The sequence below is a fragment of the Oncorhynchus mykiss genome, chromosome 8 (assembly GCF_057628025.1).
Source record: "Oncorhynchus mykiss isolate SJ-2025 chromosome 8, ASM5762802v1, whole genome shotgun sequence".
Lineage (NCBI taxonomy): Eukaryota > Metazoa > Chordata > Actinopteri > Salmoniformes > Salmonidae > Oncorhynchus > Oncorhynchus mykiss.
The window spans coordinates 51538844-51560077 of NC_143029.1; the positions used below are offsets into that span (position 1 = coordinate 51538844).

Consider the following 21234-nt stretch of genomic DNA (forward strand, 5'->3'; position numbering starts at 1 on the left):
GCAGCAGTTTGAACACTGGAATGTGTGAAATAATCTTCTCAATTGGGCTCACAGATTTGACAGTTCTAACACAGTTGACTGATTAGCCTAGTTAAATAAAGGTTCAATCAATTATGGGGTGAAAGCTATTGAAGTTTAAAGGTTACTACAAGCTTTACTCTGTTGATCTACGTGTACACACGTGGGTGGAGTGGGATTTTTGGAGTAGCGGACAACTTTATTAACATGATATCCTCACCGGTTCCACTCCCATTGACTAGGGGGCAATAGCAAAGTTTTAATATTTTAGTCTTTCCATTTTGTGAAGGCAAGGAACTATTGCTTTCCCTTGCTAGTAGTAGCTAGCTGGCAGCATGGCTAGCTGGCTTTAGCCTGGCTAAAACATTTCAAGCTAGCTTGCCTTTTTACCTTCCCACATCTCCATGTGAAATAATCAGATTTATAATTTTAAAAAATATGCCCTGGCAAATATTTGTATACTTGCCGGTGTAACCTAAAACATTATCCCAGTTTGATATGCTGCTTGTGTATTCATTCCCATATCAGCTAAAAATAGAACATCATGTTTTGGTAATAGAGAAAAATGCACATGGCTAGCTAGTTGACTACAGCAGGTTCTACCATTTCGCAATAGCCTGAATAAATAGTTATTACTTCTAAACTAAAATGCCTTTTGGGGTGGATTCTTGTCGTGTGGTTTACTGTTTGAACAGTCACTGAGAATATATTTCAATGCAAAATGGGCTACTGTGATGATAAATAGCCTCTGTAGCCTACAGATTAGATCAAGGAACCAAGTGACAAACACTACCCCCACAGCTGCGGAAGGAATGATACAGTGTGTCTCAATTTTCAGGCAGTAAATAGCATCGTATTATAAGGAGCCGTCCCTTTTTTGCAACACTCCGAATCTTGCGCCTGTGTAGAGCTTGTAGTAAGATTTCCACCCAATAATATATATATACACACACTAGAAGACTGACAGGGGGCACTCCCCCACCATTGTAAAAAATAGCTTGGAAGCTATAGAATAAATTTGTTGCCACATTTATTCTATTACAGACAAGTTGATGCATACTTTTTAAGTATATTATCTGAGCTAAACATACACATGTTAATGTCCCCGATACAACAAGAAAAGTACTTAAATACATGCAATTTTGTCCTTGAAACAATTAATGGAAATACTATAGAATTCCTATGGAGGACTGCTTCTTCTGGGGAGTGCCAATATACCCAACCGGTGGCTTCAAAGCCTCTAATTGGCCAATGCATAGCATCAGCAATCCAGGGTTTATATACATCATTGGTTACACCTCTGACACCGGCTAAAAAAAACGTTATCTGTTTGTCGGCTAACGCAAATTACCGCCTCAATGTCTTTCATCCTTACAAAATGAACTAACTCAGTTATTGAAAAGGGTCCTATTTAACTTACAATGTGTATCAATAGCTTGTAAAAAGAAAGAAACAAATACTGTACTAAAGAACATAGTGAATGACAGCAGCATGCATTTGAAGGTCAGAATACGTTTGAGTTACTGTATATGTACAGTATGTGGAAAAGTATATACATCAAGCCCACATCTGGGCAATGTGTTTCTGTATTGTAAAGAAATGTAGCTTTTGTCCTTCCTGTGCTTTCTGTGTGTCTTTCTGTCTGTCAGTGATGGTTTACGTCTTTCTGTGTGTTGGTCTGTCGGTGCATGTGTATGTTGATCGGTTTGTCTGTGCTAGATTACTATTTTTATGTCTGTAGTAGTCAATGTAGTAGTCAATGTCAGTCTGTCTGTCAGTCCATCTGTGCTAACATGCGTCTGTCTGTTTCTGTTAACTGACATTAGTCTGTCTGTCAGCCTGTCTGCCTTTTCATCCATCCATCCGTCTATTTGGATAGATGCGTTTGCTAAATGGCATACACACTGTGTGTTCAAAACATTAAGAACACCTGCTCTTTCCACGACAGACTGACCAGGTGAATCCAGGTGAAGGCTATGATCCCTTACTGATGTCACTTGTTAAATTCCCTTCAAACAGTGTAGATGAAGGGAAGGAGAAAGGTTAAATAATGATTTTTAAGCCTTGAGACATGGATTGAGTATTTGTGCCATTCGGAGGGTGATGTGCAAGAAATGTAAGTGCCTTTGAACGGTGTATGGTAGTAGGTGCCAGGCCCACCGGTTTGTGTCAAGAACTGCAACGCTGGGTTTTTCAAGCAGAACCTGTTTTCCGGGTGTATCAAGAATGATCCACCACCCAAAGGACATCCACACAACTTGACACAACTTTGGGAAGCATTGGAGTCAACATGGGCCAGCATCCCTGTGGAACACTCTCGACACCTTGCAGGGTCCATGCCCCGACGAATTGATGCTGTTCTGAGGGCAAAAAGGGGTGGGGGGAGCAACTCAATAGTAGGAAGGTGTTCCTAATGTTTTGGTATACTCAGTGTATGTTATATTATTGTATATTTCCAACTATGTGTGAGCTCTAGCACTTCAGACAGCCAGTCTATCTCCTCTGTTCCTCTCGTCCAGCAGCGTCTCCAGCTCTGTGATCAGGCCTTTGAACTGGATCCTGTTCGCCGGGTCAAACTCCCAACACCTCCTCATCAGAGAGTACACCTGTGCACGCATACGCACACACACACACACACACACACACACACACACACACACACACACACACACACACACACACACAAAAAGAAAGGGAGAGAGATATGTATGAGTATGTCGCACATCACTCCTTCACAGGAGAGGCATTTGAAAAAACTATTCTCTCCATCAAAATGCGTTTTTTTGTTACAGAAATACCTTCGGGAACAAGTGAACTTTCATGTGCCTTAATAACAAACTTGTATGCCATCTGTAAATAAGAATATAATTGTTAAATTACAAGCCTAGTTGGTTTAGCCACAGAAAAGTACAGGAACCTTCACGCTAGCCATGATTGGTTGAGATAATGGATGGGCTGGACATGCCGAGAGATGGGTTCAGATTGGTCTGCCATGTGGCATGCTTCGGTCTATAACTTGAGCTGCTCAGTAAGTAGATAATCCTTGCTACTGAAGCTTTTTTGAAAGATATGTTAGCCATGTAGAACTGCAAAAGTGTTGCTACTGCTCTCAACAACATTGCTGCCCTGAATTTAGCAGGCACTATCGACAAGGATCAGTGGGGAAAAGTCGTGATGGACTACTTTCTGCACACGGTCAGTGTGAACCGGAGTGCACAACGGGCCAAACATGCTGTACAAACAAAACGGAAAAAATACACAGGACGTCTTACTTCGTTTAAGGGGTTCCGCCATGAAGTGTTCCTCCATGTATACGGGTAAGAGTCTAGCTGCATTTTTAGATATCATACGTTTCCAATTTAGGCAGAAAGTCGTTTTCATTGCAAGTTAAAGAGTATGTATTGTGTATTATTAGCTAGCTAGCAAACCTTAACTTGATTGCTAGCTAACAATGAACCTAGTTGGTTAGCTTTAGCTACTTACAGATTCATACTACTGCATTTTATGCGTGGTGGCTAGCTATGACAATCTGTTTGTATTGCATGTATTGTACAAATTTCCAGCTTATTTCTCTCAAATGTTTTGCACAAATTTGTTTACATCCTTGTTAGTGAGCATTTCTCCTTTGCCAAGATAATCCATCCACCTGACAGGTGTGGCATATCAAGAAGCTGATTAAACAGCATGATCATTACACCAGGGGCGTAGCCAGACTTTTTTTGGGGGGGGGGATAGGCCTAGAAAAATTTGGATAAGCATTTTTTCTACTTATTTATTACATGTATTTTGTGCACCATATACACTGCTCAAAAAAATAAAGGGAACACTAAAATAACACATCCTAGATCTGAATGAATTAAATATTCTTATTAAATACTTTTTTCTTTACATAGTTGAATGTGCTGACAACAAAATCACACAAAAATGATCAATGGAAATCAAATTTATCAACCCATGGAGGTCTGGATTTGGAGTCACACTCAAAATGAAAGTGGAAAACCACACTACAGGCTGATCCAACTTTGATGTAATGCCCTTAATTAAAACAAGTCCAAATGCGGCTCAGTAGTGTGTGGCCTCCACGTGCCTGTATGACCTCCCTACAACGCCTGGGCATGCTCCTGATGAAGTGGCGGATGGTCTCCTGAGGGATCTCCTCCCAGACCTGGACTAAAGCATCCGCCAACTCCTGGACAGTCTGTGGTGCAACGTGGCATTGGTGGATGGAGCGAGACATGATGTCCCAGATGTGCTCAATTGGATTCAGGTCTGGGGAACGGGCGGGCCAGTCCATAGCATCAATGCCTTCCTCTTGCAGGAACTGCTGACACACTCCAGCCACATGAGGTCTAGCATTGTCTTGCATTAGGAGGAACCCAGGGCCAACCGCACCAGCATATGGTCTCACAAGGGGTGTGAGGATCTCATCTCGGTACCTAATGGCAGTCAGGCTACCTCTGGCGAGCACATGGAGGGATGTGCGGCCCCCCAAAGAAATGCCACCCCACACCATGACTGACCCACCGCCAAACCGGTCATGCTGGAGGATGTTGCAGGCAGCAGAACGTTCTCCAAGGCGTCTCCAGACTGTCACGTCTGTCACGTGCTCAGTGTGAACCTGCTTTCATCTGTGAAGAGCACAGGGCGCCAGTGGCGAATTTGCCAATCTTGGTGTTCTCTGGCAAATGAAAAACGTCCTGCACGGTGTTGGGCTGTAAGCACAACCCCCACCTGTGGACGTCAGGCCCTCATACCACTCTCATGGAGTCTGTTTCTGACTGTTTGAGCAGACACATGCACATTTGTGGCATGCTGGAGGTCATTTTGCAGGGCTCTGGCAGTGCTCCTCCTGCTCCTCCTTTGCACAAAGGCGGAGGTAGCAGTCCTGCTGCTGGGTTGTTGCCCTCCTACGGCCTCCTCCACGTCTCCTGATGTACTGGCCTGTCTCCTGGTAGCGCCTCCATGCTCTGGACACTACACTGACAGACACAGAAAACCTTCTTGCCACAGCTCGCATTGATGTGCCATCCTGTATGAGCTGCACTACCTGAGCCACTTATGTGGGTTGTAGACTCCGTCTCATGCTACCACTAGAGTGAAAGCACCGCCAGCATTCAAAAGTGACCAAAACATCAGCCAGGAAGCATAGGAACTGAGTGGTCTGTGGTCCCCACCTGCAGAACCACTCCTTTATTGGGGGTGTCTTGCTAATTGCCTATAATTTCCAGCTGTTGTCTATTCCATTTGCACAATAGCATGTGAAATGTATTGTCAATCAGTGTTGCTTCCTAAGTGGACAGTTTGATTTCACAGAAGTGTGATTGACTTGGAGTTACATTGTGTCGTTTAAGTGTTCCCTTTATTTTTTTGAGCAGTGTATATTCACCCCACCCAGTATTGTAATCAAAACTTCAAAGAAAGCATGTAGTCCTTGGCTCCAACAGTGTAGTAGTGTGGGCTCAATAGCATCTCATTAGTGTGCAAGATCTTGAGAATCAGCTGTACATGTGATGGAAGAGCGCACTGTGCATGCAGAGAGTTGCAATTCCATTGAATTGGGGATAGTTTAACCAAAATATGCCACAAGACCTTGAATTGCCTTGTGTATCCCACAAAAAAGTTAACTGTTATAAGCAAACTTTTCTGATGAATTTAAGCAAAATCCCCCAAATTCCAGGGCTTAACTTCCCAAGGAAAATTTCCCGGAAAGTTTCCGACCCTTTGCAACCCTAGCTACCAGTACCATGTCAATGTGCTGGGGTACAGAGGTTAGTCGAGGTAATATGTACATGTAGGTAGGGGTAAAGACTACATGTAGGTAGATAATAAACAGTGAGTGGTAGCAGCATAAAAAAGGGGGTCAATGCAAATAGTCCGGGTAGCCATTTCATTAACTGTTTAGCAGTGTAGTAGTTAGGGGTAGGAGCTGTTAGGGAGCCTTTTGGACCTAGACTTGGCCCTCCGGTATCGCTTGCGGTAGCAGAGAGAACACTATGACTAGGGTGGCTGGGGTTTTTGCCAATTTTTAGGGCCTTCCTCTGACACCACCTGGTGTAGAGATCCGCGATGGCCGGGAGCTTGGCCCCAGTGATGTACTGGGCCGTATGCACTACCCTCTGTAACACCTTGCGGCCAAATGCAGAGCAGTTGCCATACCAAGCGGTAATGCAACCAGATGTTCTCGATGGTGCAGCTGTAGAACTTTGAGGATCTGAGGACCCATGACAAATATTTTCAGTCTCCTGAGAGGGAATAGGCGTTGTCGTGCACACCACACTTCCAGGTCTCTGACCTCCTCCCTCCACGCTGTCTCACTGTTGTCGGTGATCAGGCCTACCACCGTTGTGTCATCGGCAAACTTAATGATGGTGTTGGAGTCGTGCGTGGCCACGCAGTTATGTGTGTGTGAACAGGGAGTACAGGAGGGGACTAAGCACACACCCGAGGGGCCTCCGTGTTGACGATTAGCGTGGCAGATGGGTTGTTGCCTACCCTTACCACCTGGGGGCAGCCTGTCAGGAAGTCCAGGATTCAGTTGCAGAGGGAGGTGTTTAGTCCCAGGGTCCTTAGTTTAGTGATGAGCTTTGAGGGCACTATGGTGTTGAACACTGAGCTGTAGTCAGCAAACAATATTATCACGTATGTGTTGCTTTTGTCCAGGTGGGAAAGGGCAGTGTGGAGTACAATGGAGATTGTGTCATCTGTGGATCTGTTGGGGCGGTATGCGAATTGGAGTGGGTCTAGGATATCCGAGAGGATGCTGTTGATGTGAACAATGACCAGCCTTTCAAAGCACTTCTTTGCTACAGACGTGAGTGCTACAGAGTGGTAGTCATTTAGGAAGGTTACCATGGTGTTCTTGAGCACAGGGACTACGGTGGTCTTTTCAAATCATGAAGATATTACAGATTACAGGTCAGGTAGAGGTTGAAAATGTCAGTGAAGACAGTTGCCAGAAGCCAGTTGATCAGAGCATTCTGAGTATGGAGTCCTGGTAATCCGTCTGGCCCTGCGGTCTTGTGAATGTTGACGCGTTTAAAAGGTCTTACTGACATCAGCAGAGAGCGTGACCACAGTCGTTCGGAACAGCTGGTGCTCTCATGCATGGTTCAGTGTTGCTTGCCTCAAAGCGAGTATAGAAGGCATTTAGCTCATTTGGTAGGCTTGCGTCACTGGTCAGCTCATGGCTGGGTTTCCCTTTGTAATCGGTAATAGTTTGCAAGTCCTGCCTCAACCGACGAGCATCAGAGCCGGTGTAGTAGGATTCAATCTTAGTCCTTTATTCTTTGCCTGTTTGATGGTTGGTCGGAGGGCATAGCAGGATTACTTCTAAGCGTCCAGATTAGTGTCCCGCTCTTTGAAAGCGGCAGCTCTTGTCTTTAGCTCAGTGCGGATGTTGTCTGTAATCCGTGGCTTCTGGTTGGGATGTGTATGTATGGTCACTGTGGGGATGACACATACATATCCCAACCAGAAGCCATTCATTTAGTCTTTCCCTTTAAATCGCCATAGAAACGACCCCTCTCAATGCAGATTGATCGTGGTTATAGGCAATGAAAGTGAAGGACCTGGAGGTAAAAATGACGGTATCACGTTGATTTTGATTGGTCCAACCAGCAGAAGCACCTCTAAATAGTAACGTTTCTATTTAAATCAACAGTCAAGTATAAGTATATTAAGGTTATAATATTGTAGAGAACAATGTAATGATTCATTCTAGATAATGTGTAATGACAGTTTTATTTGCCCTAAGTTTTGACATTCATTTCATAGCACCCTCTTGAATTGCCCCATTTTTCTCTGCATTCTACAGCAGTGAGTGAATGCCGTAAACATTTACTTTGATAGCCCAGCACCTGCTCGGAACCATCGGATGTGCAGGATGTTCTATTCCCACTCGTTCCTATTGAGGATAGTTTAAGTATAGAATAACACTACTGAATGTGTTTTTAGAAAGGGTACTATTATCTTTAGTTTGGAGCGAAGTTGCCCTTAGACGCTGATCTTGGGTCTATTTAGCATTTCCCCCACTAATGGTTAAGTTTAGGATTGGGGGATCGGAAGCTGATCCTAAACCTGTACCTCGGGAAAACCTCATCCCGGAGCTTTAGCTTTCAGATGAAAGAGAAGGAAAGACTAGAGCCTTGGTGAACAGATGACACCACTTCCCGGAGTTCTCTTACCGTGTCTGGGCAGCGAGGTGGACATGGCAGCCTCTTGCCGTCTATCAGAAATTCCACCAATCGGGTGAGAGTCATCTTACCCTCGCTTGGACTAAGCAACTTCAAAAATACCTGTGAACAACCATGTCACATGATCAAAACCAAAACAGATGGCCGTACCTACACCCAAGTTTTTTCTCTCAAAGTATACACTCATGCACTTCTTCCCATGCATTTAAAAGGATTGGATTGGTGCAAGCTTGGGGAAGGAGTTTCCTCCAGTCATTTTCTTTAAAATCCATGAAGTGCACACTTAGGGAGAAAGGTCAGAGTATTGAATTGCAGAATAATTTGATCCCATAACAGACAAGGGCTAGCTAGCTTGATGAAAGAAGATATCAGATACAGGACATGTTAAAATGTCTGACTCCTAGTGTTTTGTCAAATCAATAAAGTTGAACAAATTTGTATGAAACTATTTTCATAGTGAAGTGAGGTAAACACAGAGAGAAAGTTCTTTACCGGCTCAGGACTGCTGCTTGACTCGCAGTAGGTCATCAGCTCATAGAGGGTCACTCCGAAAGACCACACGTCAGACGCAGGGTAGAACCTAGAGCCCATCAGGCACTCAGGAGCATACCTACAAGGCAACACATACTGTAGCAAAATGTTTTCCAAAAAAACCTGGTATCTACTTATCAATACAATGAGCCCCAACCTGTCAAAATCATTAGAGGTTTTAATCTGATCCATCACAGATAGCAACGATAGACTGGCTTCCAGGCTTTTAAATGTGACCTTATCTCTTTGTTTTGGGAGTGAACCATCAAGTTAAGTTCTGGGACCTGGCCATGTCATTCTATTTCTATGTTTCTCACCAGAACACAGGGCTTTCGGTGTCCTCTTTGACAGTGTAGTAACTCTTGTCCTCCTTCATGCTCTTGGTCAGGCCAAAGTCTGCGATCTTCACTGTGCTCTCGTTCTCCACCAGAACGTTCCTGGCCGCCAAATCCCGGTGGATGAACCGCTGTGATCCCAAGTAATCCATTCCCTGAGAGACACACACACACATTTTCACTTGTTTTTATAGTTTGTATACTTTTATAGCTATTTACCTGGCAGTCTTGTGGTTTCTAGAAGTCGTTGAAACATTTCAACACAACTTTCCCATATAGTACTAGCCACAGTTACCGACGATGTTCATTTCTTTGAAAGTAGCAGAAAGTTTATATAAACAAGGACTGCGATGCTTTAGAATGTCCAACTCTCTCCATAATCAGAAACCGCATTACATACATAAATACCTATAGGGGCTAGTTAAAATAATGAAATTCCATTTTTGGGGTCATTAATAAAGATCCATACTACAATACCTGGCAGATCTGGAGGGCGTAGTTGAGAAGTCTCGTGAGGTCAGTCTGGTGTTTTCTTTTGGGAAGGTAGTCCTTCAGGCTCCCCGCTGGCAGGTACTCCATAATCAGCTTAGTGGTCCTCCCACCTAGACAAAGAAACACGATGTTCACACAAGTGTGTGTGTATTGTATATTTACATACAGTATACATTTAGGTGTGTATGTAGGAGTGCATGCATTGCCCTCCTCACCCTCCTCGCTACACACTCCTTTGTATTTGACAATGTTGTGGTGGTACAGTTCTCTCATGGTATCTATCTCTCTTCTCAGGTGGCAGGGCAGCTGGCCTTTGCTGTTTGGCTTCAGAGACTTGACCGCCACCAGCTCCCCTCGGCCGTCCCCATGGGGGTCATACTGACACAGCTCCACCTTACCAAAGTGACCCTGCACAGTAGACACACACAACACAAGAACAATTATAGAGCACATATTAACCCAAACAAGTATAGTTCATATCCATACCACACACACAATTACATACCTCAATCGTCACATTACATGGGTATTACTAGGATGAAAAAAACTAAGCGGTCACCTTGCCACTCATATTTTGGATTCTGAATGGGTAAGACAATGAAACTAAGCTCAAGGAAGCATTGGGGTGGCAGGTAGCCTAGTGGTTAGAGCGTTGGGTTTCTGGATCGTATCCCAGAGCTGACAAGGTGTTCTGTCGTTCTGCCCCTGAACAAGGCAGTTAACCCACTGTTCCCCGGTAGGCAACTGACTTGCCTAGTTAAATTAAATATAAGATATATTCTTCACGAATCAATGGCTATAATTTTAAAAAGTAAAGAACAAAAATGTACGTACCAATCCCAGATTGCCCCTTTAAAATGGGGACAAGCACCACAAAAGTAAAGTATACATGTATTAAGAGAGTCCCTACCTCTCCCAGGTTATCAATTTTCCTGAGGAACCTTGTATCAAACACAGTGGGGTCCACTTCCTGGATGGGCACCCTACTAGGAGGCAGGACTGGGTCTGGGGGAAGGGCCACACAGAGATAACCCTATGTAAACACAGGTGCACACATGCACATACACATGCAGGTGATAATAACAACAAGAACAACAGAGACAGATAAAAAGGTTTGTCCTCTTACTCTGCTCGGCCACCCCGGTGAGGTCCCTGACAATGGCCCTGAAGAAGGGCCTCCTCTTGGGGTCGTAGTTCATGCACTTGGTGATGAGCTCAGCCAGCTGAGGGCAGTCTGGGGTCACCAGGGAACATTGGGCTGAGTAAAACATCTCCTTCTTCTCACAGAGAGAAAGAGAGGAGATGGATCAGAACCAAGACTGTTCCAATACTGATTCCAATACCTTGCTTCTAAGTGATATGCTAGGTGTATTCAATGAAATAACTCAAGACCTCCCCTCTGAAATAGATATCTCTCCTGGGTAAATGAAGGACACATTTTTTTTTTAAAGAATACTTAGGCTATGTCGCAGGAGTCTGGGGGTGGTTGTGAGTGAGAGATTGTGTTGCTCACTGTCTTGTCAGGGGAAGTGTGGGTGTACCTCTATGAGTTTCTTGTCCTTGAGAGGAGCAACTCCCTCATAGCAGATCTCCCACAGTGTGGTGCCAAATCCCCACTTATCCACCGCAACACTCAGGGCCTGGCTGTTCCTCACACACTCTGGGGCGATCCATGGGATCCTCTCCACACACTCTGTAATACAACACAGCCTTGTCAGCTGGGGGGAGAACCCAGAAACACAGAGACGCACACACCACACACACACCTTGTATGTTGAGTGCGGAGATGGAGACCCCAGGGCTACTCAGTTTGATGAAGGGCCCAGTCTCTCCCTCTAGGCCATCCCGCTCCACTAGGACGTTCTTAGCACACACATAGCCATGGACCAGCTTCTTATCCTCCTGTAGGGGACAGGAACACAGGGAAGAGTCAGGTCTAGAGCCATATAGATCTATGCAAGTTTGACAAAACTACTACTACTACTGTATTGTCCAGGTTGGCACCAAGTTCCAAGACCATTACATTCTACATTAGATTATAGAATGCAATGTTATTATAATGGCACATGTCTATGCCCGATTCATACTATGGGGTCAACCTGAATCATACTGGACTGGCTCTGGTATCTTCTGCTCACATTGTCCTTTCTACCACGGTTTCAGTAACTGTAACTATGGGGAATGCATAACCAGGTCTCCATTTTGGATTTTCTTTTTTTGCATAGACCAGCATAGGCTGGTCATGCTGGTGACCAGCCTTCTTTTTTTTCTTCTTGTGCCTTCGCTGTTTTTTCGCAGGTGACCAGCCTTCGCTGTGATTTCGCTGGTGACCAGCTTTCATTGTGTTTTCGACACTGGTAAAGTCACATGCTGGCTTGCAAAGTGATGTTCAATTCCTATCCAGTCAGAGTGGGGATGTCCAACAATTTTAACTTTTATTTACCCACAATGGCATTCAGAATGACTGCCAGTGTTAGAACAATGAATAAATGAGACAACCTAAACTGGAACAACCATTTAAATAACGGGGTCAACAAGTCAACTAACAGATTGGATTAGTTTAGAAAAATGGCCATTATTTATCTTTGTGTAGCATAAGATTAATTCATCAATTAATTTATCAACCAATGAACATGCAAAAACACAGATATTGAAACAAACAATTAAAACAATTGCAATAGAGCAATCTGGGAAATACGATAATGATGGGTGTGCTTTTGCAGACCAGATTGACCATCATAGAACAGCTTGGTCACCAGCATCACCAGCATAAGCTGGTCATCAGCACACCAGCATGAGTTGGTCACCAGAATCACCTGCTTGACCAGCTATTCAGCCAGTGAGACCATGCTGGTCAGACCAGCTTGACCAGCATGGACAGGCTTGACATTTATGCTGGTCTATGCTGTTTTTTCCCCTCCATCATGGCAGCCCAGTACAGCTCGGTTTGGCCCTGTAGTGTCAAATCGCAACTGTGTCTCGTCTCATCACATCTCACCAGGTAGCTGAGGGCGCCGGTCAGTTGTTTGGCCACCTGGTACTTCCAGGAGGCGCTGAGTTCAAGACGATGTCCCCGCATGAACACATCCAGAGGACCCAGCGTCACATGCTCCTCCACAATGATATCTGAACAGCGACAACACCATACACACACACACAGTTAGAGGTTCAAAAAAAGTCTAGCCTATTTCAGATAGAAAAGTATGAGTAGGTTGCAACTTAATAAATAAATTATTATTTTGCTGTCAGAGACATTTTCCACAATATACGGTTATGCAGACAATCTATGTCCTAACCTTCAGTGATGCAAACTAATCAGCAGTATCGGGTATCAACTTCCACAACAACTAAGAGCGTGAAGCGGAGGGTAAACTTCTCCCTAGTTGTTGTCGTGCTGATATCATGTTGTCGGAGTGTGAAGGGTACACATGAACAGATATGCGAGTACATAGTCTTGCATGGCGCTCATCTGCATTAACTTAGGTTCTTCCTGCGGCTTGTGACATATCGCAGAGTCTCAGTTGAAGATTCAAAATAAGAGGAAGGAAGGATGACTTACTGTCATGGTTGCGAACACAGACACCGTGCAGCAGAGTGATGTGTTGATGGGACACCTGACGCATCATACTGACCGTTTCAAAGAAAGTCTAACGGAAAGAGCTCAGTGTCAAAGGTCAGAGTCAAAAGGAGAAGTCACAAGGTCAGACATGGGTGGTGGAGGGAGGAGCCCTTTCCTGCAGTCAAATGACCTACTAGCCTCATGGGTGGAATGTTATTAATATTTTTCATAATTAATAAACATTATATATATATATTTTTTTTAAGCCCAAAATCCTGTTTCTATGTCAAACGGTTTTGTTATATTTCAGTCTTCTGTGATGTATATAAAAGTGTAATATTGGGACGTAAACTCAAAATGTAGTACACTTCAACTCTATACCTGACACGGTAGAGGCGTCTTCTTATTTTCTAAGCCCATAACCATGAGTGTGATGTGTATACTTTGAAACAAAAGTAGATTTGTTTAAGACTACCAAGAAACACTCTGTGTGACCCTGATTTAGCCCACTGCAATAAAAGGTTAATGTGTATGCCAATCACATTCATTTACAAAGCCAATTTTTGTTTATACAGTATGTGTGTGTGTGTTCTCACCATAGAGATATCTCTGTGTTGGGACCCTAGCACTTTCAGGACCACTTTCACCTCGTGGTAGGTTTGGGAACCCCACACATCCTTCTCTTCCTCACTCTTTATCTTAAATTTGCCAGCATAGATGTTAGTTCTGGTGCCACAGCCCAAGTGCTCCTCCTATATAGACATATGAGAGACACAAGACACGGTTATGGACAGAATAGCATTATTTGTAGATCGAAGGAAATTAAATAAAAGAGTAGTATTGGCAGTGTAGGGCATCCTGTGCACACAAACATACTGTAAACACATAGTAAAGGCTAACATGCAAACACACAAGCACATTCAAATCCACACAAGCAGACAGACACACACAACCACATATACAAGCGCACACACACACACACCTGCACTATGTCCTCGTTGAGGATCTTGTGGAAGATGACATGACTCTGTACGGGGTACATCGGCTCTGCATCTCTCTTTGTCACTAGTAGCAGGTTAGACATTTCTGAAACAAAAACAAAAAAAGCTGAAATGGGAAACAATATAGACACACACACCAATCTTCTCCCTCTGACGTGAGAACAGGCGACAGAGCTGCCGAATTCAGGAAAACCACTGTTACTGAGCAACATTTCCTGTTTGATAGTGGTATAAAGAGAATAACACATCCAGGTCTGGTGTATTGTATGGCATAAGGTGCCAAACCTCTGGGCAGGACCATGGTCAGGGATTAGGTGCCGTGGTGATACACTTTAGAAAAAAGGGTTCCAAAGGGGTTCTTAAGCTGTACTCAAACTTTTTTGATTCCAGATAGAACCCTTTTTTTGGTTACAGGTAGAAAACCCTTTTGGGATCCATGTAGAACCCTCTGTGGAATGGTTGCTGGAACCAAAAAGGGTTATTGTATGGGGACAGCCGAAGAACCCTTTTAGGTTCTAGATAGCACCTTTTTTTCTAAGTTTGTGTAGTATTGGGGCAGGGTATCATACCATACCTCTGGGCTGCGGAGGGCAGGCCTTGCGGAGCTGGAAGAAGACTCCGTCTGTGCTAAGTCTCTGGCCAATCAGCTGTTCCATCAGCTCCCTGAGAGAGGGCTGCCTCAGGGCTGTACCACTCAGGCCGTAGCCTTCCGGCCCCACCTCGATCTTAAAGCTACGGTACGGATGGCTATCGGTCTGGTCTGCCTACAGCAGGAGAGCCAAGAAGAGGAGAACAAGTATAGAGAGTAATCGAGCCAATTTATTTAACACAGACCATTTTACAGCAACAAATTGTCACAATTCAGTTCAGTCAAATAATGGTGGCTAACAAGATAGTCACTAACATGATAGCGCTGCCAAGTGAGAAAGCCTCTCAAAAATGTTCAAATGTATCATTGTCTGAAACAGAGTGGCTGTATACATGTCTAAATGACTGCGGGTGAGGCAGATGGTGGAAGTGGTACTGTACTTCATTGCATTTGACAGTCAGGATGATGTGGTCATAGTCGATGCAGCTCCAGCGCAGCACATACATGCCCTCCTCCCTGCCCTCCTGACGCAGCTTGTGGGAGGTGTAGTCCATGCTGGAGGGGGAGGGGCCAAATTACATAATTGGAAAAGGGGTGGATCAACTCAGTTCTACACTAGTATAGCAGTATTACTGTATCACTAGCTAGGTTTCCAACCAATTGGCGACAGATTTTCATCCGAATATTCTAAAATATGCGCATTTTCCAACCAGTGGTGGGTTTCCACCAAACGGACCTGTTGCGAATAACAATCAGTGCACAGAAATCAGTGAAGTAGTGCACAGAAAATGTACTTTTTCACTTACGTTTTCATGGACCGAATAAAAATCTAACGTTTTTTTTCTTCATTTTCCACTCGACCAATAGTGGTCACAAAAATTGTTCTGTTAAATAGTAAATGTGCCTACTCTGGTCTTGGCATGTGTGCTTTAACCAACAGATCACAGATACAGTGCAGGTAGTCTGTACAGATAGTCTACATGATGAGATAATTATGGATAAGAGAGAGAATATTTGTTAAATGTCAGACAAGCATCGATCATCATGTCACCAGAATAAGACGATATTGATTGGAAGGAAAGGTGCATCAAGCTCATCACTGTGCACTTTCACCACCCTGTGAAGTTCATCATAATTTATTTAATCTGTAGCTGAATAAATTGCATGGTTTCCCGAGTTATAGTGAGAGAACCACACACCATATCATCGCGTGACTCCAAGTTCACTTCGATATGATCCTAACATGTCAAACAAACAAATGATCTGTCAGAAATGATAAAATTGACTGAAACTTCCTATTTCCAACACGGCTGTCGTGATTTTTTTTATTTATACAATGTGACCTTACTCGCATAAAAACTGTGGATGGAAATGTGATTACTGACCAAGATATCTGTATAATCTGACAGTATTACAAAAATGTTGTATTTTATGAATATTTACATTTTCTCTAACCAATGAATGGGAATATTTAAGCTCACCTGATTGGACCATGACAGCCTTCCTGCAGGTTCTGTACCACAGAGGGAGGGGCCACATCTGTACACAGGAAGTGATGTGCATCCACTGTCAGACGGAAGTATCCATCAACGAGGGTGGCAAAAGACAATGCCTCTGCATGGAAACCCAGGCTCAGTTCCTGTGGTGGAGATAGAGCGACAACTAATGACAATGAAGGTGCTTGTCCAATGTGAAAGAAAAAATGGGTAATAGAGTATACACTGACGGAGTCTCATTCAAGATTGCTCACTCAGATATTCAGCATGATTGAATGTTTAAGTTTCCTCTGAAGCTTAAACCTGCAATATGTCACTTTTTGGGAGACCCCATCAAATTCAATGATTCCTGTTCTTAAATTTAGTTTTTGACTCTTTTGCTTTCGGTTTTGTACACCAGCTTCAAACAGCTGAAAATACAATATTTTTCGTTATTGAAAATATATATTCACATCGGTTTAGATGGTACAATGATTATCTACACTATACATTGCTTGTTTTGTCACATTAACTGAAATTAGGCAAACTATTACAATTTTAGCAACCAGGATATGGCGATTTCTGCATATTGCACCTTTAAACCAATTAAACTTTACCATCTTTTTGTTGTCCTGCTTGTGGACAGTGACTGTGGAGCCCTTGATGTTGATGTGTGTAATCTCATAGAAATCAGAGAAGGTTTTCCAGTCATTCGAAACGTCTTGAGCTGGTTTGTTCTTCCAGTTGATGTCGGTTTTGTACTTTTTTGATTTTTTCTTCTCTTTGGCAGTCCATGCATTCTGAGAAATAGATGAACATTAAATGTTTTTATCTCTTTATGAACAACATATCAGATGACATTTAGATAATAATGATACAATGTATGCCATAATTTACACATTCTAAACTACAAAATACTATACTCACATTCTGTTGCTTCCTCCGCCACTTGATCCCTGTATTTCCAGACACAAGGACTTGGTACTGGGTGGGCTGACCCTGGTTACAGGAAGTGGGTGTTCCTTCGATCTCCCCTTCGCTGTCAGTAACACGTAGCACTTCAGGCTTGTACATCTTGTAATGAGACAGGATACCATTATGTTAGCTACACATACAGTACTTTACACAGACTTTTAGAGTACCACCTGGTTCCGTCTTTGGCACAGTGCCATTCTTTCTTTAATTAATAGCGTGTCTGCAAGCATGGTTACGCAGTGCATTATGGGTACTGTAATACATATAGCTACACACCTCACAGCCGAACCCACAGGTCAAAGTCTCCAGCGTAGCCAAGTATTTGACCTTGATGTCATGGATGTTGACTTTGTTGCTCTTCACTGTCTTGTTGTTGAACTCGTTAAGGAAGTGCTGAAACACCCGGGAGATGCGGAGTCGTGTCAGGAAGTTCCGCTGCTTGATGATTTGGTTCATGCTCTCTGGGATGTATTTCTTATAGCTGGGTGGGATGGAAAGAGATTTGGTTGAGTCGGGGGTGTATGTGTGTGTGTGCATGAGTGTGTATAAGAAAGATGGTAAACCGACAGCAAGACAGTAACACCAGCTTAATTTTGAACCTCTTTGTGAGTGACGATTAGTTACCTGATCTGTCCTGCTAAATATGGGTTGACAATGTTCTTCTCCAAGGCATTGTGTGTGATAGACAACACTGCCACCCCCAGGCACTCATTCTCAATACAGTGGGCCTCCTCTTCATTCTGAGGGTTACGCACTGCGGCCCGCCCCTTCAGGAAGTCATGCTGACCCTGGGAAAAGCCAATGCACAAACACATGAATCAGGATATATGATTGTGTATGCTAGAATTCTACATTTGAGGATACAACTGTTTTAAACACTATAAAATGTTTTTTTGTGCAAAATTATACCTGGGCAAACAGATACTTCAGTGAGGCAGCCTCAAGGAGTGCCGTACCCCCTGATTCGGTCTTCGGCCCATTGCCGTTCTTTCTCTTGAGGGCATGTCTGCAAACACGTGGCACATTGTCATTCGCACCATGCCAGTTGGTGAAGTAGAACCTGGATAAAGAGACAGGGGTATTTCAATGTCAGTATGAAGTTTTTGTAGGAAAGTTATTTTTATCTCAAGTTTGCGAATTTGCAGACCAAAGTGCTGCTGCAATCAAAAATTATTACCTCTGCTTTGTTCCTTCAATATTTGTGACAAACTGAGGAGCAACATATCCTTAGGCTTACCTCATGCGATAGTGGAGCTTTAAGCAAGTGCTCTCCTCGATTTTGAAGGTGTGATTGGGAGGGTACCAGATGTTCATGCCCTCGTCATACAAGGCAAACAGATTGAAGCAAATAGGTGAAATGCCTAAAAAGAGAGAGATATGATTTCCCTCAACAAAGAACCAGCAAGTTGCTATCTTTCATATTCATTATCCATAACACACATTCAGATGAGCAACTCAGGAGGGGGAAAGGACACTTGGAGTTTGAGTCTGAGTGAGAGATCTTAGTAAGACTTTTGGTCTGAGAGAGTTTACAGTGTGAGAGGGGTTTGTGTGTGAGAGAGAGAGCAAGAGACCGAGAGGGCGAAAGAGAGAGAAAAATACACTGCTCAAAAAAATAAAGGGAACACTTAAACAACACAATGTAACTCCAAGTCAATCACACTTCTGTGGAATCAAACTGTCCACTTAGGAAGCAACACTGATTGACAATACATTTCACATGCTGTTGTGCAAATGGAATAGACAACAGGTAGAAATTATAGGCAATTAGCAAGACACCCCCAATAAAGGAGTGGTTCTGCAGGTGGGGACCACAGACCACTTCTCAGTTCCTATGCTTCCTGGCTGATGTTTTGGTCACTTTTGAATGCTGGCGGTGCTTTCACTCTAGTGGTAGCATGAGAAGGAGTCTACAACCCACACAAGTGGCTCAGGTAGTACAGCTCATCCAGGATGGCACATCAATGCGAGATGTGGCAAGAAGGTTTGCTGTGTCTGTCAGCGTAGTGTCCAGAGCATAGAGGCGCTACCAGGAGACAGGCCAGTACACCAGGAGACGTGGAGGAGGCCGTAGGAGGGCAACAACCCAGCAGCAGGACCGCTACCTCCGCCTTTGTGCAAGGAGGAGCACTGCCAGAGCCCTGCAAAATGACCTCCAGCAGGCCACAAATGTGCATGATGTCTGCTCAAATGGTCAGAAACAGAGGGTGGTATGAGGGCCTGACGTCCACAGGTGGGGGTTGTGCTTACAGCCCAACACCGTGCAGGATGTTTGGCATTTGCCAGAGAACACCAAGATTGGCAAATTCGCCACTGGCGCCCTGTGCTCTTCACAGATGAAAGCAGGTTCACACTGAGCACGTGACAGAGTCTGGATACGCCGTGGAGAACGTTCTGCTGCCTGCAACATCCTCCAGCATGACCGGTTTGGCGGTGGGTCAGTCATGGTGTGGGGTGGCATTTCTTTGGGGGGCCGCACAGCCCTCCATGTGCTCGCCAGAGGTAGCCTGACTGCCATTAGGTACCGAGATGAGATCCTCACACCCCTTGTGAGACCATATGCTGGTGCGGTTGGCCCTGGGTTCCTCCTAATGCAAGACAATGCTAGACCTCATGTGGCTGGAGTGTGTCAGCAGTTCCTGCAAGTGGAAGGCATTGATGCTATGGACTGGCCTGCCCGTTCCCCAGACCTGAATCCAATTGAGCACATCTGGGACATCATGTCTCGCTCCATCCACCAATGCCACGTTGCACCACAGACTGTCCAGGAGTTGGCGGATGCTTTAGTCCAGGTCTGGGAGGAGATCCCTCAGGAGACCATCCGCCACCTCATCAGGAGCATGCCCAGGCATTGTAGGGAGGTCATACAGGCACGTGGAGGCCACACACACTACTGAGCCTCATTTTGACTTGTTTTAAGGACATTACATCAACGTTGGATCAGCCTGTAGTGTGGTTTTCCACTTTAATTTTGAGTGTGACTCCAAATCCAGACCTCCATGGGTTGATAAATTTGATTTCCATTGATCATTTTTGTGTGATTTTGTTGTCAGCACATTCAACTATGTAAAGAAAAAAGTATTTAATAAGAATATTTCATACATTCAGATCTAGGATGTGTTATTTTAGTGTTCCCTTTATTTTTTTGAGCAGTGTAGGAAGAGTGAACAAAGAGGGGGGACATAAACTATGATTATGTTGCTGTATTAATGTCCATATATTTATTTGTATGTAACACTGACTCAGACTCACCACACTTCTTGGCTGCCTCTGTGCACAGCTCCTCAGCAGTGTAACAACCCCGGAGAAACTCCAGCTGGTGAGAGTCTCGCAGGTAGAAGTGGACCTCGAGGCCCTGTGGTAATACAGGGATTGGCGTGAACTTGCCCTTCCTCGTCCTCTGCATCTTTACCAACAGCTGCCTGCCCAAGTCCATTGCCTTGTTTCGAGGCATTCACTAAAGAAGATAATATTAAATGTTAAGAGGATGAAAATATAGCCATAGTAGGCTACTATATGGCTTTAATAAGTGCATAATATGTAATAGTGACTTTGATGTCGTTTTAGCTCATATATTTAAAACCCGATTAATCCAAAATCATAGCCTACCTGAAAGTAAAGGTGAAAAAGTACAAAATCTTTAATTGATGACAACAACAAAAAATATTGTTCATATTTAAATCCACGTGTATCTTCAAAAAGCAGAATGTTAAACTCGGAGTATGTGAATTAAGGGAAATCTGAATATAAACATCTTGCTTACAGTATTACAGTACTTACAGTAGACCAGTGACAATAACCTATGATGAAACGCCCCATAATGAAACTCACCTATGTCTATTACTTTATTACCGTCCACGAATGTCTGAAAAAAATGACTTTCTCTTCCAGAACGGCCCAATATCAGTGTAGGCGACTTATATTATCCTATTATGATGATGTTTTTGAGCATGTATCATCGATAAGGGTTTTAAATCCTGTGCAATGAAGTTGCTAAGTCTCGACGGTGAGTCTTCCAAGCAAGCGTCTTGTCAATTCCCGTAAACGCTGTCGCGAATCCACGCCCA

General features: G+C 43.9%; 1 protein-coding gene across 2 annotated transcripts; it reads right to left on the reverse strand.

Annotated features, from left to right (window-relative positions):
• Nucleotides 1-1031: 1031 nt before the first annotated feature.
• On the reverse strand, nt 1032-21188 carry LOC110530021 (tyrosine-protein kinase JAK1). 2 transcript variants are annotated; one of them, XM_021612779.3, is made up of 25 exons: nt 20999-21188; nt 20420-20624; nt 18405-18528; nt 18077-18227; nt 17792-17955; nt 17444-17648; nt 17120-17266; nt 16810-16992; nt 16199-16356; nt 15158-15272; nt 14703-14892; nt 14110-14213; nt 13724-13879; nt 13128-13215; nt 12567-12694; nt 11335-11470; nt 11110-11261; nt 10695-10845; nt 10479-10573; nt 9784-9976; nt 9554-9678; nt 9059-9231; nt 8703-8820; nt 8202-8312; nt 1032-2624 (listed from the first exon to the last, which is right to left on the reverse strand). In XM_021612779.3, exons 2-25 carry the CDS (start codon nt 20619-20621, stop codon nt 2499-2501), a joined length of 3495 nt encoding a protein of 1164 aa, XP_021468454.3. In that variant the 5' UTR covers nt 20622-20624; nt 20999-21188; the 3' UTR covers nt 1032-2498. The 2 variants fall into 2 exon arrangements, with proteins under 2 accessions (XP_021468454.3, XP_036841458.2); XM_036985563.2 differs by having other exon boundaries at nt 20777-21188.
• Between the last annotated feature and the right edge of the window lie 46 nt (nt 21189-21234).

What these genes read in the sequence shown, in the direction of transcription:
- LOC110530021 (XM_021612779.3), bottom strand. Translation starts at nt 20,621, where the DNA reads ATGCCTCGAAACAAGGCAATGGACTTGGGCAGGCAGCTGTTGGTAAAG. An exon ending in CTCCGCACTCAACATACAAG is followed by an intron (nt 11,262 to 11,334) that starts GTGTGTGTGTGG and finishes GTTGTATTACAG; the next exon opens with AGTGTGTGGAGAGGATCCCA. An exon ending in AGGACAAGAAACTCATAGAG is followed by an intron (nt 10,846 to 11,109) that starts GTACACCCACAC and finishes CTCTGTGAGAAG; the next exon opens with AAGGAGATGTTTTACTCAGC.